At 38.0% G+C, this 19645-nt stretch overlaps 1 protein-coding gene across 3 annotated transcripts in view; it reads left to right on the forward strand.

Annotated features, from left to right (window-relative positions):
• XPNPEP3 (X-prolyl aminopeptidase 3) overlaps nt 1-19645 on the forward strand; it is a 63308-nt gene that overhangs the window by 28782 nt on the left and 14881 nt on the right. For all 3 annotated transcript variants that reach the window (XM_067010310.1, XM_059081089.2, XM_067010311.1), the window contains 2 exons: nt 12546-12608; nt 13450-13563. In XM_067010310.1, the coding sequence (XP_066866411.1) occupies nt 12546-12608; nt 13450-13563 (177 nt within the window). The remainder of the gene's footprint in view (nt 1-12545; nt 12609-13449; nt 13564-19645) is intronic.

Here is a 19645-nt window from a genome sequence, read left to right on the forward strand (position 1 = left end):
TCACTAAAAACAAATCTGCCTGGCCAGTTACTCATAGCCCAGCTCCTAATTCCTCTAAGGCTCTCATTTCGAATGGGCCAACACCAGACATGTTGCCATTGAGTACTAACTGCTTTAGTACGATTAGGAAATAAATTTTGTACCCCAAAAGTGGTAATTCCTCCAGGCCTAGATCATATGAGTAGACTTTGGTCTACTCCTAAACAGACTTTGGTTTGAGTTTTCCGTAGCACTTCCCATAACCAACCACAACAAATTCCAAAATTCTCAGGAATGTAGGCCCACTGTTTTAACTTTTTCTTTGTCAGTGATCCAAGTGTCCCAAATGTCCCTCCTCCTCTTCATGCCTATTCACCCACAAGAAAAGAGCAAATAGCTATTTTTACACATAATGTTGTTATGACAGATGGGACATGTAGTAGATGCCATTCTACTATCACATTGTGGTACCTTTTTTTAACCATCATCACAATTAATGGCTATATAATGTCCATTTAGATTATTATTAACCAGTGTTTTTCAGGCTCAGCCTGTCAAACATGCCCACAGGTTTCTTCCCAACACAGGTCCTCTATAATAGATCCATCCTATGAAATGAGAATCAAAAAAACTAGCTACATTTGTATTGTTTCACATAGTCAAACACAGAGCTCCCATCTCTTCATTTTGAGGACATATATCACTCTGGGAAGTGTGTTTGTTAGGTTGGCTATTGTCTAGCTCTCTTTTTGGCTCTTCAAAAGAGGAAGAGATTTCATCAGAGCCCTTCACCCAAGGGCTTCTGAGTCAAGGCTAAGAGAAATATTATTCTCTTGCTTTAAGCATCTCTTGAGGCACCAAAATTGTTAGATTTTCCCATTTGTGGCACTCATTTATTGGCTCCCTTTCCCTCAGCAACAACCTTACCTTTCCATTTATCATTAATTTTAACCCATACCTTTCCCCCCTAAAGCAGAATTTTCTGGTCCAGCCACTGAGCTAGTCCATTCTCAATTACAAGGGGACAGATTGGATAAATACAGAAAAATGGAACTGTACTGTTCCAAGAAGGAGAATTCTTTTTAACAATTTGAGCTTCGGTAGGGGCCAGTGGTCTATGTCATTGTCCAGTGCATCTGCCTGACCTGAGTTCCTCCATCTCCACTCATTTCATGGACCTTTTTTGACATTTCAGGAGATCAAATTAGGCCATCAACTAGTTGATTCCAATCACCTTCAAACCCTGGCATAGGGTTTCTTTGGTGAACATCAACATGGCCTACTTTGTTTTACCCTCAGAGTTTCCATAGAGATTTATATAGAGTGGTGGCCCACATGTGGGAATCTTATTCAGTTATTTATGGCCGATTGTTAGACCAATTTCAAGTGCATTGGAGTCAGTATTTACCCAAATAGTGAGGCTTTTATTTGTGTCCATTTCTTCTATCATGGCTAGGAATACAGCATGTAATTCAGCTCAGTGGACCAATTTGTTCTTTGATAAGGATTTTACCTTCTGCTGCACTCAATATCTGCTTTCCATACAGAATTGCCTTCAGTTCTGAACTACCATCTGTGAACCAGACCAATTGCCTGGCATCCTTGGGCAGTTGGTCAAAAGGAAGGATCTGAGGAAAAAAGGCCCATAAAGATGATGAGTCTGTCCCATGGATCCCCTGGTAACATACTCCATATAGTGCGTTTCCATTTTATGATGGAACTCCTTTGGGCATTGCCCTTCCTGTTGGAATGCTTTCTGGCATGAAATAATACTGTACATGTATATTGGAAACCATTCTACCTGAATGCAAGTTGTTGTAGGTTCTTACTGGTGATTGATAATGAGGAAAATGCATTAACCAGATCAATACAGGATACCAGTCTCCTTTAGCTTGTTGTATCAGTTGAATAGTGTGGAGTGTATTGGGGACAGCTGAGTCTGTGTCTGCTGTTAGTGACCTGGTTCATTAGCCTTCCTTATTGGCCACTGGGCTAGTACAGTGAATTTATGGACACTAATATACCTGCATATGACGTTTCTTTATTCAGGGCAGTACTGCCTTCCAGGTATCCAATAATGTTTCCAGTTTTCTAGTTGAGTTGGCTTAGGTTACTTCTAAAGGCTCCCGTGTTGCATGTCCAGTGAGTACTGGATGAAGGGAAGACCCAAGTTATTCTTTTCTTCATATTACCCAGTAGGGGGAGGATTTTCCATTCAAACATTATATCCATATCAGTTTATACATTCAGGTAAGGGAGATACTACAGTATATGCTGTTTTATCATATATTCCAACTTTAACCAGACCTTAATTTTTTTTTAAGTCTTTATTGAATTTGTTACAGTATCACTTCTGTTTTATGTTTTGGTTTTTTGGCTATGAGGCATGTGGGATATTAGTTCTCCGACTAAGGGTCGAACCCACACCCCCTGCATTGGAAGGCGAAGTCTTAACCACTGAACCGCCAGGGAAGTCCCCAGGCCTTAATTTTTATTCCTTTCACAGTAGCATCCCCTTATCCCCCTGAATTAATTCTGTCATCCCTCAGGGGCTTATTTTCAGCCCTCAGCAGTACTGCACACTGTGCTCCTGTATCAAACAATTTCTTCTCGACCTCCAGTCATTGACTTACACATTTGTAAAAGGTCTTGGGTCCCCTGCCAGGAATTGGGTCAAGAGACCTTGGCCTTTATATCAATCTTATTCTTCCATTACCACCTTAATATTGAAATCCAGTATTTTGGTATCTGATGATAGTGGCTCATTGGAATCTCTCTCTTTCTAAAATTCCTCTAAATCAGATTAATTGAGTGTATCTGCCTTGAGATTTTTATATCCTGAGGAGTTTGAGGACAAGCGGTGGCAGGCTCTCCACCTTACTGGAAAATTATCATTGTTTGGCACGCTGTCATTTTCTTCCTTTTCATAACATTTTTAATTAGCCATATAAAAATGAATTGCTGCCCCCTTATTTTCTTTCCATTTGCTACTTCTTATTGTAAAATACACACTACCATTATAACCATTTTAAGTGTACAATTCAGTGGTATTAAGTATATTCACATTGTTTTGCAACTGTTACCATTATCTATTTCCAGAACTCTTTAATCATCCCAAACAGAAACTCTGTAACCTTTAAACAATAACTCCCAATTTCCCCTCGCCCCAGCCCCGATAACCTCTAATCTACTATGAATTTGCCTATTCTAAGTAAGAATAGGCAAATATTCTTATATACGGAGAATCATGCAATATTTCCCCTATTCTGTCTGACTTGTTTAATTGAGCAGAACGTCTTCAAGATTTATCTGTGTCATATATATATATATATCAGAACTTCATTTCTTTTTGTGACTGAATAATATTCCATTGTATGTATAGCCTGTATCTGTATTTTATTTATCCATTTATCTGTTTATGAATACTTGGGTTGTTTCTACCTTTTGCCCATTGTGAATAGTGCTGCTATGAGCATTGATGTACAAGTATCTGAGTCCTTGCATTAAATTCTCTTGGATATATGCATCAGAGTGAGATTGCTGGATCATATGGTAATTCTATGTTTAACTTTTTGAGGAACCATGTGGCTTCACCATTTTACACTTCTGCCAGCAATATACGAGGGTTCCAATTTCTCTACATCCTCACCAATGCTTGTTTTTAGGTTTTGGGGGGTTTTGTTTGTTTGTTTTGATAATAGCCATCCTAATGGATGTGAAATGTTATCTCATTTTGGTTTTGATTTACATTTTCCTAGTCACTCATGGTATTGGACATCTTTTTGTGTGCTTATTGGATCTTAGTATATCTTCTTTGGAGAGATGTCTGTTCAGTTCTTTTGCCCTTTTTGTAATTGGGTTGTTTGTCTTTTTGTTTTTGAGTTGTAAGAGTTCTTTAGGTAGTATTCTGAATACTATGTAAAATATCAGATATATGGCTTGCAAATATCTTCTCCCAGTCTGTAGGTTGTCTTTTCACTCTCTTGATAATGCCCTTTGACACACAACAGTTTAAAATTTTTTAAAAAACATTTATTTATTTATTTATTTTTGGCTGCGTTGGGTCTTCGTTTCTGTGCAAGGGATTTCTCTAGTTGTGGCGAGCGGGGCCACCCTTCATCACAGTGCACGGGCCTCTCACTATCGCTGCATCTCTTATTACAGAGCACAGGGTCCAGATGCTCAGGCTCAGTAGTTGTGGGTCACAGACCTAGTTGCTCCGCGGCATGTGGGATCTTCCCAGACCAGGGCTTGAACCCGTGTCCCCTGCATTAGCAGGCAGATTCTCAACCACAGCGTCACCAGGGAAGCCCCAGTTTTTAATTTTGAGCAAGTCCAATTTATCTAGTTTTTTTTTTTTGCTTATTTTGTTTTCATATCTAAAAATCCATTGCCAAATTCAAAGCTATAAAGATTCAGCCCTATATTTTCTTCTAAGATTTTTAGTTTTAGCTTGTAAGGTTCTTTCATCCATTGTGAGTTAATTTTTGTATGTGTTTCTTAGCAGAAACATAGGGGTGAATCTTCATGACCTTGGATTTAGTAGTGGAGTCCTAGACGTGACATCAAAAGCACTAGCAACAACAACAAAATAGATAAATTTGGCTTCATCAAAATTACAAACTTAAAAAATAATTGAAACCTTTTGTGCATCAAAGAATATTATCAAGAGAGTGAAAAGGCAACTTTGGAATGGGAGAAAATATTTGCAAATCCTATATCCGATAAAGATCTAGTATCCAGAATATGTAAAGAACTCAACAAAAAAAAAAGACAAGGGTTCAACTTCATCCCCTTGGTGTCCTCTTTCTTACTGATTTTATTTCTCTTGTAAAGTCCTAAACTCCATATTATCCTTTTATTATCCATATGAGGAAGTTGAGATAAAAAATCTGAAACTACCTGTTTACATCCTCCTGAGATCCAACAGCAAAGCCATATATGAAGCCCCTGCTGGTAAGCATCCTTTATCACAGTGTCTGTTATAAATTTAGTAAGGGGCATTCCATAAGGGTGCTCATTTCCTTCATCATACAGCCAGTGCAATACTGCCTACATCTACAGCATTTCTGCAGCTTCAGTAGGCACCAACCATTTATAAGACAAGGGAGAAGCAGGGCAATTGCCCATCTCTGGATATGTATGGTGGACCCCTCCCTTAATGCAGTCTAGTAAACTAGGGGTTTCTCTGTAGCTACAGTGAGCCCTAATTACCCTCCACTCAACAGTGTTTAAAGCCAGTACACTGCTCCTTGATCTAAAATTCTTAGGAACCATTTTTAGTTCATCAGGGTGTTGCATGTAAATCTGAAAAATGACTCATTTCCTTCACCGAATAACCCCTTCCGTGATTTTTTTTTGTCCCCCATCAAACAGTTTGCCATACCTGAATTATCTTAGTTGTAGTGTGTATCACAAGCTTAGCTGGTTCATCAAAAATTACAGTGGCCCAGGTTCCTTTGGTTAGAGCTTTACCTGCCGCTCAAAGTAGGTGAAACTCATCTGAAGAGGATTCTGAACTTTCTCAGATCAATGCTGAAAGCCGCAACCATATCACTGAGTTTTTAATGAGACCACTATCAGTTTGCAGTTCCTTTCTAGTCCATTATGCTAGCTGCTAAAGTTCAGGTTCTGTCATTTTCAGATTCCACTGGTTTCAAAGCCAGTGCTACTTTAAACCAGTGGTGGCTTGGCAATCATCCAAGCTCATAGTTTTTCTTTTCACCCTTTTTATCAGAATCATTCTTTTTCTTTCAAAATAATGCCTTTACCATATATTAAGAATAATTCAGATATGCTGGAACAACTGGATGTCTACATGCAAAATAATGATCTTGGACCCCTACCTCATACCATATATAAAAATTAACTCAAAATAAATCAAAGACCTAACCTTAAAAGCTAAAACTATATAAAACTTAACAGGGCTTCCCTGGTGGCGCAGTGGTTGAGAGTCCACCTGCCAGTGCAGGGGACATGGGTTCATGCCCCAGTCCGGGAAGATCACACATGCCGCGGAGCGGCTGGGCCCGTGAGCCATGGCCGCTGAGCCTGCGTGTCCAGAGCCTGTGCTCCTCACTGGGAGAGGCCACGACAGTGAGAGGCCCACGTACCTAAAAAAAAAAAAAAAAAAAAAAAAAAAAAAACACTTAACAGAAACATAGGGTGAATCTTTATGACCTTGAATTTGGCAATGGGTTTTTAGATATAAAATGAAAATAAGCAAAAAAAAGAAAAACAGATAAAGTGGACTTGATCAAAATTAAAAACTGTTGTGTGTCAAAGGACATTATCAAGAGAATAAAAAGACAACCTACAGAGTGGGAGAAAATATTTTCAAGCCATAAATCTGATAATGGTCTGTATTCAGAATACTATATAAAGAACTCTTGCAACTGAAAAACAAAAACACAAACAGCCCAATTACAAAATGGGCAAAAGAGTTGAATAGACATCTCTCCAAAGAAGATATACAAATAAAAAGATGCTTAATATCATTAGCCACTTAGGAAATGCAAATCAAAATCTAAATGAGATACCACTTCACACCCAATAAGGTAGCTTATTAAAAACTAAACGAACAAACAAAATAACAAATGTAGGCGAGGATGTGGAAAAACTGGAACCTTTGCACATTACCAGTGGGAATGTTCAGTCACTGTGGAAAATACTTGGGGGTTCCTGAAAAAATTAAACAATTATCATATGATCTGACAGTTCTTCTCTTAGGGATATACCCAAAAGAATTAAAAACAGGTACTCAAACAAATACTTGTACACAAATGTTCATTGAGACACTATTCAGGATAGCTAAAAGGTGCAAACAACTCACATGTCCATCAATGGATGAATGGAATAACAAAATGTAGTATATATATCAATACATCCAGTGGTATACTATTCAGCCATAAAAAGGAATGACATACATTCCACAGCATTGATGAACCTTGAAACCATTATCCTAAGTGAAGCAAGCCAGACACAAAAGATCACATGTTGTATGATTCCATTTATTTGAAATATCCAGAATATGTAAATCCATAGAGACTAAAAGGAGATTCATACTTGCCAGGGGCTAGGGTGAGGGGGATATGGAAAGTAACTGTTTACTAGGTATGGCATTTTCTTTTGGGGTGATGAAAATGTTTTTGAGCTAGATAAAGATGATGGCTACACAACATTGTGAATATAGTAAATGCCACTGAATTGTTCACTTTTTTTGGTTAATTTTATGTAATGTGAATTTCATCTCAGGTTTAAAAAAAAATGAATGAATTAGATGCCAACTGTACTAACAGTGGCAGTTAAACAGGTCAGTTGTTAAAGAAGACTCAGTGACAGTGCTTACAAGTCTACAGTTAGTACAGAAGAAGGGTACAGTATAGCAACAGCATTAATGTAAGAATACCTGTCACGCCCAATGGCTGTCTCACAGCCAGGTCCATAGAAGCTGGTGCAGACTTCTGTTGGCCTCCCTTAGGACCGGGCATGGTACATTTTCTCTGTGGCTCAGGAACCACAGATGCATGCATAGAACATCTTGGAACCAGGGAGCCCCAGATGGAATCTCAGCTAGGGATTTTTGGGTTTTGGTCACATTAGCATATTCCTGCTATGAAACAGCATAGCCCTTCAGAGGTCCCAGGGAGACCAAGTACAAACCATTAATCTCACTGTTATCAGTACTGACAAGCTGATAACAAAGTGCTTGGAAACTCTTCTCAGCGCTGTTAACCAGCATATTTCAGACTTTGACCAGGATCAGTGCCGAGTGGGAACTTTAGCAAAACAGCTCAGGCTAATTCCAGACCTGCTGGAATTAACCTCACAGCAGAATAGCACACAGACATTTGAAGGCTGCTTTCCTGTATTCTACCTTAGTCCTTCCAAAGTGAAGACTTGTTTTCCTTAACTATTCCTCGTTTGTTATATTTTCCCTTATTCTGGTAACCCTCCTCTGTGCTGTAGTTTGTCGGTGTCCTTCAAGTACAGTGTCCAGTGCTCTTGCCATGGCCAGACCAGCAAAGACTACTTATAGCTAATTATAAATGTGATAAGCATATGTCTTTGTCTTCCTGCAATCACTGATTTTTAAAATAAGGAAGAAAAACTAAGACTAGCTCTGTGGGATAATGTTAAGGGCTCCAGAGGAATTGATATCAGTCCAATGATCAGATGTCTTTGAATAAGGTGTAAAATCAGTTTTAAATCTACCTAGGAGTATTCTGACCCACATTTCCGTCACTTGTCCACACATAGTTATCCTGAGAGACTATTTTAAGTATTGTCCTAAAATATAGAAGTATTAAGTCTGTGGTATTCTCTTTATCTACCAATTCAGTAATGACAACAGACAGGGAGATGGAATTTGGCCTTATTTTTCTTTTCTTTTTTTTTTTTTAAGAAATCCAAAGAGGATTTTTAATTTTTTTTTTAATTTTTATTTATTTATTTATTTTTGGCTCATTGGGTCTTTGTTGCTACCTGCAGGCCTTCTCTAGTTGTGGCGAGTGGGGGCTACTCTTCACTGCGGTGTGCAGGCTTCTCATTGCAGTGGCTTCTCTTGTTGCGGAGCATGGGCTCTAGGCGCATGGACTTCAGTAGTTGTGGCTCGCGGGCTCTAGAGCACAGGCTCAGTAGTCGTGGTGCATGGGCTTAGATGCTCCGTGGCATGTGGGATCTTCCCGGACCAGGGATCGAACCCGTGTCCCCTGCATTGGCGGGCAGATTCTTAACCACTGCACCACCAGGGAAGTACTGGCCTTATTTTTCTAGCTAAACAATTTCTAGCTGTCAGTGATTGTATTCCCTCAGTTTTCCCAATTCTAATCTAGAATGTTTCTGTAAGATTTTTGGATATTTGGACAAAATAGTTTCCTTAAGAATAGTTACGCTAAGAAAAGCAAAAACAAAAACCCCAAAACAACAAAAATGAATAGTTATGCTATATTTCTGTGGCTTAGCCCAAACAAAAATTTCCCTTCTTTTGGGGGGCAAGCCAAATATAATTTGTGCCTATGTGATACTAATCAGTTAGACTGTGTGGCACTCTGATTTGGCTTAAAATAAGTAAAGGACCTTGCCATTAGAGTTAAGTAATGTTTACAGACAGAGAATTGCTAGAATATTTGGGCAGAAGGAAAGGTGGGGTGGGAGTCAGACTTCCTCCAGGTCTGATCTCACCTGTGGCTGAACACACATCCTGCCTCCTGGACATCTCTCCCTGAATTTCCTGTAAGTATCTAAACTTGTGCTCTCCCTCCACCAAACCTGACTCTCCTCCTGTATTCTTACTCATGGTTAATAATATCAATGTTTACCCAACAACCGTAGATAGAAATATGGAAATTATCCAGATAATTGCTTCTCCCCAACCCTTATATCTAATTAACTAGTCCACAAGTGCCCTCCTAGGGAGGCAGAATAGTGTAGTAGAGAACAGACCAGGGTTTAAATACCTAGCTGTGTTATTTTGACCTATGCCTAGCACAGTAGAACACATAGTATCCTTTTGCTGTCCACTTGCTCCCATTATTGCCTGAGTATAACTCTACCGTGGCAGAGTGGTCTTTATAAATCTGATGTCCCTCTTCTACTTAACAACAGGGTGGCTCCTTGTTGTTTTCAGGATTACATTTCAACATGCTCATGCAAGGCCTTTCATGGTGTGGCCCCTGCTACCTACCCTTGCAACTTCATCTCTTCTCGTTCCTCCATATGTGCTGACATAGGTGCTGGCCATCCTGAACTCGCTGACATGGACCATCGTCCTGTGTCTTCCCTCTGCCCTGAGTGTCCTTCCCCTCCTTTCCAAATGACACAGTCTCCTTATTCTAACATCACCTGTGTGGGGACACACACAAAAAACCTTTATGAAATCATTGGTGAAATGCTTTTTCTCTCCACTCTCCCTTCTCCATAAACTATACAGTATCCATTCATGATGTACTCTGATTATGAGATGCACAGGGTGAAATGCAAAGAAAACTCATTTTACATTTTTAAAGAGTCAGAACACAAACATTTAAATAGCACCTAGTGGGACTTCCCTGGTGGCGCAGTGGTTAGGAATCAGCCTGCCAACGCAGGGGGACATGGGTTTGATCCCTGGTCTAGGAAGATCCCACATGCCACGGAGCAACTAAGCCCATGCGCCACAACTACTGAGCCCACACGCTGCAACTACTGCAGCCTGCACACCTAGAGCCCATACTCCGCAACAAGAGAAGCCACCACAATGAGAAGCCCACACACCACAACGAAGAGTAGCCCCCGCTCGCCGCAACTAGAGAAAGCCCGTGCACAGCAACAAAGACCCAGCGCAACCAGAAAATAAATAAAATTTTAAAAAATAGTAAATACATAAATAAAAGTTTAAGAAAAAATAGCACCTAGTGAGGTAAGAGAGTTAAGTGTTAGTTGGGAGTGTGGGCTACATTGTGACAAGACGACCTAATGAGTGGCAGTCATAAAGTTTGCCCCTTTGCCCCTTGGTCTTTACAGACAAGGTATCACATACATAGGGAGGATAGGTGGCATGAAGCACGTACCATATATACCTGGAATCATCTGTGAAAAAATGGATTCTTAGGAAGCACATTGATTACAAAAAGAAGTAAAGCAAAATCAGGCATTTGATCACCTACGAAGCAAAAGGAAGTTTTCTATCTTGTTTAGTCTGCATAGCAGTGTAAAAGGACCATGACTTCAAAAATTCTCTGTACTATTCATTAACAGCTTGAAAGGACATAAACAAAAAGGCAAATCCGTCTTTTAAGTTTATGAACCTCAAGACTCCCCTGGTGGGTCCGGTGGGTAAGACTCTGCGTTCCCACTGCAAGGGGCCCGGGTTGGATCCCTGGTCGGGGAACTATATCCTGCATGCGTGCCTCAACAAAGATCCCACGTGCTGCAACTAAGACCTGGCGCAGCCAAAATAAATAAATAAAATAATAAATAAATATTTTTCTTAAAAAAAGTGTATGAGCCTCAGCAGAGCTACCACACTTCTCCTTTTTTCTGTCACGTTTTTTTATTTTCTTTCCTTTTGGCCGCGCCTCGTGGCCTGCGGGATGGGATCTTAGTTCCCCTGTCTCCAACCAGGGATTGAACCCATGCTCCCTGCAGTGGAAACTCGGAGTCCTAGCCACTGGACTACCTAATTATCCTTAACTAATTTTAATTGCTAATTTTTTCAGCAGGTATTTATTTTAAGTACCTCCTGTGGTGGCAGGCACTGCTTTAGGTTCTAAGGATATAGTGGTGAGCAAAACAGACTGTCCCTGTGTCCCTATCCTCAGTCTGCATACATTATTGAGGAGAGACAGTAAATAAATACATGATATATAGTCAGCTGGAATTAAATACTGTGAGGAAAAATGAAGCAATGGAGGGGGATAAAGTGTGATGGAAAATGCTAATTTAGATAGGGTGGTCAGGAAAGGCCTCTCTGAGGTTGAGACATCTGAAGAAAGATCAGAATGAGAAAAGGCAGCAGGCCATGCAGATATTCCCATTACATCCCACTTGCTTTTCCTTTCTTGAGCTTTATGATGATGTTACCTTGTATTAAGAAGTGTTATTAAAAATATTTCTTCCTTAATTCATTACTTCATTTAACAACTTGAGAGGAATTCCTTTCTAGTTGTAGTATCGTATAATCATATTCCTGTGCAACTGGTTTGTTTTTATCCCACAGACATTGGAAATTATATAGCCGACAGTTTCCCTTTTCCCATTGACTGCTAGAAAACTCAGAGATTAATTTGTGGCCTGTCCATATTAGCCATAGTAGTTGTGAAGGTCATTATGGTATGCCTCTTTTTGGTTTGGTTTTGTTTAGCTCCATGCCTCTCAAGCCTTCATTTTTTTTAAACTCTACCATGAATTCATGCTATCTTGTATTTTATGTATCCATGTAAGCTAATCAGAATCCTTTCTGGAACAAGGTACAGTGGTGAATTATAAACATGTATGTTTATAAAGGTAGAAAACATGACACACATATAATGTGGCTATCACAGAGAATTACAGTACTTACATTGGTAGTATAGGCCGGTGGTTCTCAACTGAGGGCAGTTCTGTGTCCCCCAGGGGACATTTGGCAACATCTGATTATCACAGTTGGGAAATGCTACTGTCATCCTACATTGAACAGGTCAGCCCTCAAGGAATAATCTAGCCCAAAATGTCAATAGTGCCAGGGTTAGGAAACCCTGCTGTAGACTGGACCAGTCATCCACAATTTCATACATTCCAGGGCTGTAGAAGCATTTTGTAATGTAAATGTCAAATGTGTTTCCATGTAGCTTATTCTTATATACAATGTATATTCTAAGTGGGTAGGTTGGGTGCCCTTCCACTAAGTCTGTCATCAGTCAACTATTACTGAAAGCAGTATTTTCCCCTTTGGAAATCTGTATTATGATGCCCACAAAACCATAACTTGAGGTTGACAAAGCTGGAAGAAGTGTGCTTTTCATTTGAGCTCCAGTATTTTGAACTTTTGAATAAGCAGCGTAGTTAAAATGAGACTATGTTCTTTTCATTCTTCATTCTTTTTGCAGGCTTTCATAGAGACCATGTTTGCCAGTAAAGCCCCTGTCGAGGAAGGCTTTCTTTATGCTAAGGTGAGCATTAAATGGCTGGAAAAGTTTTGTTGGCCGCAAATGTAATTTCATTGATTTGCGTATGGCATCCAGTTGGCTTTCATGGAAGTGAGCAAGATATCAGTGGAGAGGATTTGGTTCTTAATTGTCAGTGGTAATTTATTAGATGAGTCTAAAATATGTAGAGCTACAATTAGATGGAGAAAATTGCGAAGTAGAACAGGTAAAGAAGGAAGGACTTTCGCAAGTGTGAGTTAAGAAGAATAATACTGTTTAAGTAAATGTAAAGGCAAAGCATCTGAGGTGGTGTTGCAGATAGTAGCAGATATGAACCAGTCTCCAGCTCCATCCTAGGATATAATGAAATTAGTAGAATTTACCATTTGCCTAGCATCCTTTTTCACATTTCCAGAGCATGTAGGTCGGTAACTATTTGAAAGGTTGAAATTGGTAATTTAGAGCTGTTGTTAAAAATGCAAGCCATATTTCAGTGTTGATGTAAATAAGAAAAAACAAATAGTAACATGTAAAGTATCTGACCGTTTCTCTGTACTCAGCCCAATCATAGGTTTTCCATGTTCTCTTCTGGACTTAACAGTTTGAAAATCACAGGAAATTTAGAGCACTCAGGAGAAAAGAACAGATTTAATAATAGAGTTGAATAACAGTATTGGGGTGAGCATAAAAGAAATGGCCTGAAGTTACAGCATAAAAGTTTGGTTAAAAAGATGTGACGAATAGTTTTCCATTGTTAAGATAAGTACTTGAATGGAGGTATGGGCTGTTGAAGAGAACCTGGGCTGGGGCTGCCCTGAGGAAATCTCAGTCAAACTTGCAGTCGTACTTTGCTGTTGTTTTTCAGTTTGAATTTGAATGCCGGGCCCGTGGTGCAGACATCTTAGCCTACCCACCTGTGGTTGCTGGAGGTAATCGGTCAAACACTCTGCACTATGTGAAGAACAATCAACGCATCAAGGTACACAGATCCCCTTCAGTGCTGCTTCCTCTGGGTCCAGATGCCTTAGTAGAAAACTCTAACCTCATGGTCCCCTAAACTTCAGCTTTCACAAACTAACTGCTATTTATAAATCCCTTACAGACATGATCTCATTTGATCTACACATTAGCCCTGTGAGATAGGAACAATTATTAACATGCCTGTTTAATAGATGAGGAAAGTAAACTAAAAAATTAGGTAACTCATTAGTGCAGAGCCAGCTATTCTAATCTAAAGCCTCTTCTCATTTCATTTGATAAAACTCCTTTGCTAAGGACTTGTGGCAACAGTGGGCCAAGCATATTTTGGGAGCAGACAGGTTTTACGGCTATCTTGTTAGCTTTGAGGGAACTTATTTTTTATGTTTTTCTCCCCAAGTGACTATACAAGTAAAGAATCGTGTATTCCTTTATTAAGTCTATTTTAAATTATCTACTTTAATTTACAGTAAATTCAAAAAATAAATATAGCAAACATAAATTATACAATATAATTTTTTTTAATGAATACCAATGAACCAATGACTCAACTCAAGAGCCAGAACATTACCAATATGTTACATCTGCGTGTGTACCCTTATGCTCTGGCACCCTACTGCCTCCCTCCCAAAGGTCACTAACCAGTATTCTAAATTTGTTTGTCATTCTCTTGATTTTTTTCAATAGTTTTATCACATAGACATGATTCCCCAAACAATATTAATTAGTTCTGCTTGTTTATGAAATATATAAAAATCATATATTGCTATGTATAGTTTTGGGGACTCAAACTTTTAACTCAAGTATGGTAAGATAATACAAATTTTTTCTCAGGTATTTGTATCTGTTTACATTCCTACCAGCAGTGTACAATTCTTTTGACCACATCCTTTCCATCCCCTGATATTATCAGACTTCTTAATTTTTGCCATTTTAGTTGGAATAAAACAGTATCTCATTGTGGTCTCAATTTCCATTACCTCAATTACCAGTGAAGCTAAGCATCTTTTCTTATCTTTGGCATTACTGCTTTCAACTTGCTAATGTGTTGTTTAGGATATTCTGATTTGTGTACATGAGTGAGATTGTCTTATAATTTTTCTCATACTGACTTTATGGTTTTCATTTCAAGGTCAAACTAAACTCATAAAATGAATAGTTTACTTTTTAATATTGTAAAATGGTTTGAATTAATGTTTCTTGAAAATTGGGTAGAACTCTCGTGTGGAATTATTTGGGCCAGATATCTTTTGTGGGATTTTTAACTATGATTCAATTTCTTTGATATACTGAGGCTTTCTATTTCTTTCTTTTTATTTTTATTTATTTACTTATTTTACATTTCTTATTGTAAAATATAACTACTGGAAAAGTACTTAAACCATAAAAGAATAGTTTAATGGGTAATTATAAAGTTAACACCCATGTGACCATTACCCAGGTCAAGAAATAAAACGTGTTGGCAAGCTACAGCCCTCTGGGCGAAATCCAGCCTGCTACTTTGTTTTTTAAATAAAGTTTTATTGGAACACAGTGGTTTCCACTCCCCACCCCCACCCCATGGCAGAGTTGAGTAGTTGCACCAGAGGTAGTACAATCCACAAAAATTATCTAGCCCTTTACAGGAAATACTTAACCCCTGAAATAGGACATTACTGTGTCCCCCCACCCCCAAGAAGCTTTTCCACCATGTGGTTCTTCTCTCCCTGTGATAACTCCTTCTCTCCCTGATAGGGTAACACTCTCCCAGTTTTGATGGTGATCATGTCTTTGCTTTTCTTTTTATTTTACAATTAATAAATAATGTTAAATAAATAAATAAATAATAGTTTATATAGTTTGGTTTTGGTCATGTTTGAACTTTTATGTATTTGAAATATTATGTCTGTGTCTTCTTTTCTACAGCAGTATATTGTTGTAATTGCTGGAGTGTAGAATAGCAGGTAGAGTATGGTCTGTGAAGTTAAATGTATTTTCATAAGAATGCTAAGACATTATATTATGTGCTCTTTTTCACTCTTGTTTTCTCTCAGCTGTACGCTGAAGTATCCCAGAGGCCTTATGACATTCAATATCACACCAAATTGAATGCAGAAGCAAATATGAGACTCCAGCTGTCTTCTATTTGTCTATGCTAGACAGAGATTTGCAAAAATGTAAAATAATGCCACTTTTCTAATAAATATTTTTATTTGGAAAAATAGTTATTTTCATTAAAAATGTTATTTTAGCATGTAATTAATGGGTTTATTGTTATTTTTAAATGAATAAATATTATAAAATTTTCTCAGTTTGAATTTCTTAATGTGATAAATATCCATAGATGGATATTTATATATTTTCCAGGTTTTTACCATTATGAACAATGTTCTGTGAACATTCTTGTATATTATTCATGGTATGTAAGTTATCAAGGTTGCCTAAGAGACACCTAATAATGGAATTGCTGGGTCATAGGATATGCATATTTGCAACTTTCATAGAAAATGCCAGACATTTCCAAAGTGTTTTTATCAATTTATATTTCCATTCTTCCTGAGACAGTTTGGTAGATTATATTTTTGTACCATTTTGTCTAAGTTTTTAAAATTACTTGTAGTATTATCTTACATTTTAATCTTTTGTGTTTGTAGTAATGTACCCTTTTACATTCTTTTTTCTTTTGTTTTTTTTTGTTTGTTTTATTTTCCCTTTATGTACCTTTTTACATTCTTGATATCTTTGTTTGTTTGTTTATTTATTTTTGGCTGCATTGGATCCTTGCTGCTGTGTGTGGGCTTTCTCTAGTTGTGGCGAGCAGGGGTTACTCTTCGTTGTGATACACGTGCTTCTCATTGCAGTGGCTTCTCTTGTTGCGGAGCACAGGCTCTAGGCACGCAGGCTTCAGTAGTTGTGGCACAAGGGCTCAGTAGTTGTGGCTGGTGGGCTCTAGAGCACAGGCTCTGTAGTTGTGGCTCGCAGGCTTAGTTGCTCCACAGCATGTGGGATCTTCCCAGACCAGGGCTTGAACCTGTGTCCCCTGCATTGGCAGGCAGATTCTTAACCACTGCACCACCAGGCAAGTCCCTTTTCCAATAAATCTTAATAGACAGTTTCTTTAAAAGTAAACATACATATTCTCTGTGAACCAGCAGTTTCTTTTTAGGTATTTTTCCAAGAAAAATGAAAACATATGTCCAAAAAATGCCTTGTACAAGAATGTTGATAGCAAGTGTACTCATAATAGTCCAGGGGTCCATAAACCAGGATATTAGATATGGAAATTACTATGTGGTATATCCTTGAGATAAAAAGGAGCAAACTACAGCACTGCCAATAGCATGAATGATCCCAAAAGCATTACACTGAATAAATAAGCCAGACACAAGAAAATTACAAACTATATGATTCTATTTATATGAAGTTGTGAAATAAGCAAAACTAATCTATGGTGATAGAAATCAGATCAGTGGTTGCTTCTGATGGGGTGTTGACTGTTAAGGCCATGAGGGTGTGGTTACATGGGTGTATACATTTGACAAAACAGACTTAATTCTGTATACTTAAGATCTGTTCAAAGACATCTCAGCAGAGGTTTGTGGGTTTTTATTAGTCTTTTAAAACCAACTTCCCTCCCACATGCCTCAGTGAAGATCCCACGTACCACAACTAAGACCCAACGCAGCCAAAAATTAATTAAATAAATAAATAAATAATTTTTTAAATAGATAAAAATACTAAAAAAAAAACCTTGCACATCATTAATGCTATTTTGTCTTTGTTTATTATCTCATCACACTGTGCCCTGGCCTTTGTTAATTTCACTCTTCTACTCTTTGTGTTTATTCTCTTGTTCTTTTTTTAAGCTTCTTAATTAGATGCTAAACTCTTTTTTCTGGCCATGCCACATGGCTTACAGGATCTTAGTTCCCAGACCAGGGATCAAACCTGGGCCCCCTGCAGTGAAAGCACCGGGTCCTAACCACTGAACCACCAGGGAATTCCCTAAACTCATTAATTTTCATCCTTTCTTCTGTTCTAATTATAATTATTTAAGGATTAATATTTCACTTTCATTATATTCCATGTGTTTTTTTTCATTATATTCCACTGTTTCTTTTTGCTTTTGCTGCATTAAGATTTCTTTTTCTTTGGTATTTCTCAGTTTTATTATATTTCTAAATACAAATTTATCATATATTATAAACAATAAATATAATGTACTGTTTAAAATAATGAAAAATGAACAACCATGTATTCACCATCAAGGATAAGATCATTGCTTATACCTTAGTAGTCCCTTGGGCAATCTCAAGCACATCTCCCTTTCTGTCTCCTACCGTCTTGACTTTTGTTTACCATTTTTTTTTTGTTTTTCTTCATAGTTTTACCACCAGTGTACCTATTCCTAAACAATATAGTATTCATCCTTGAAAAACTAGAGAATAAGCACAAATCTAGCTTTACAGGGAGAGAGACATATTGTCATTATTAGATGAAGTGATCTAAATAAGAAATAAGAGAAAATAGTCAAAAACTTCTAGGTCATAGTCTGGCTTCAGTTATTTGAAACTTTTCAGCTTAGCCAGCAGAGTCATCAAGAAGCCATGAGAAATGCAGACTTTGGGGGCATCTGGAAGGACTCTCATGGACTGGCTGGTAGGCATCTGGCAGAGATCTAGTCAGAGACAGCAGGCTGCCCTGTGGTTCTGCCTCTGAGCTCACCACAGCTACATCTAGCTGTCAGGAATAGGTCAAAGCAGAACCCCCTTCTAACAGTTTGTTTAGATTTACCTGCAAGTTGATCTTTCCTTCTTGCATCTTAGATGGCCTTTCTGGGATCACCTTCCTTCTACCTGAAGAATATCCTTTAGATGAAGGTGTGTAGCTGATAAACTTTTTCTACTTTTGTTTAGCCAAAACATCTTTACTTCATTCTCATTCTTGAAAGATGGCTATGCTGAGGAAAACCATCCTAGATTGACAATCATCAATTTTAATAGATTATACCCCTTCCTTCTGACTTTCAGTGTTGCTGATTTTAAAGTATAATAATTATCATTCCTTTATGAAATTTCTTTTTGCTTTTGCTGCATTAAAATTTCTTTTCTTTGGTATTTCTCAGTTTTATTATATATCTAAATACAAATTTATTTTTACATGTCCTCATTATGATACCTCTGCTTCCTGAATCTGTAGATTCATGTCTTCATCAGTTCTAGGAAATTCTCAGACATTATTTCTCCAGATATCATATCTCCTATATTCTCTCTGTTCACTCCTTCAAGATCTTCAGTTAGATGTATGTTAAACCTCTTTATTATTTTCAATAGCTAATGTTTCTTTCATGTTTACATTTGCCTTGTCTGTCTGTGTCATACTCTAGGGGATTTTGGTAGGTCTGTCTTCCAGGAAACTAAATGTTTCTCTTCATTTGTCTAACCTACTACTTCAGCCATACACTGAGTATTTTATTTCAGCAGTTGTTTTTATTTCCATTTGGTTCCTTTCAAATCCACAGTTATTCTCAATTGTCTCTTGTTGCTTGTTATCCTTTGTGATTCCATTTTTTATCCCTTTAAACATTTCATAATAGCAGTTCTGTATCTGATAACTCCATTGTGTGGAATGCTGGAAGATCTAAATTTGGTATTTGTTGTTCCTGCTGACTCTCACTCACAGTGACCTACTGCCTCATGTGCTTGACAGCCTTTGATTGTGAGCTCATATTTGCTTGTTGTTATTTTTGAGAAATTATGCAATCCCAAATTTGGGTGCTATTTCCTCTAAATGTTATTTGCATATGCTTTTGCCAGAAGTGAAGTGGGTCCTAAAGACCTGGGGCCCTATTATCTACTGTGAGCGTCCTGGGTTAATGCAGGAGTCTCCACTTCATCTTCCCCACTTTGCAACACCTTCTTTCCTATATACTGTAACACTTAGACCTTATCACTACTCAGCTCTAGTTTCAGTTCTGGGTTGTTTTTATACAGGAAAAAAAGTCTTTAAGATGTCTCTTATATGATGTAATGTCAACATTTCATAAAATATATTTTTGTCCAGGATCTAGTTGTTACCTAAAATTTATTCTATCATTTTTCCAG

Source organism: Kogia breviceps, chromosome 12, assembly GCF_026419965.1.
Source record: "Kogia breviceps isolate mKogBre1 chromosome 12, mKogBre1 haplotype 1, whole genome shotgun sequence".
In the NCBI taxonomy this organism is placed as follows: Eukaryota; Metazoa; Chordata; class Mammalia; order Artiodactyla; family Physeteridae; genus Kogia; species Kogia breviceps.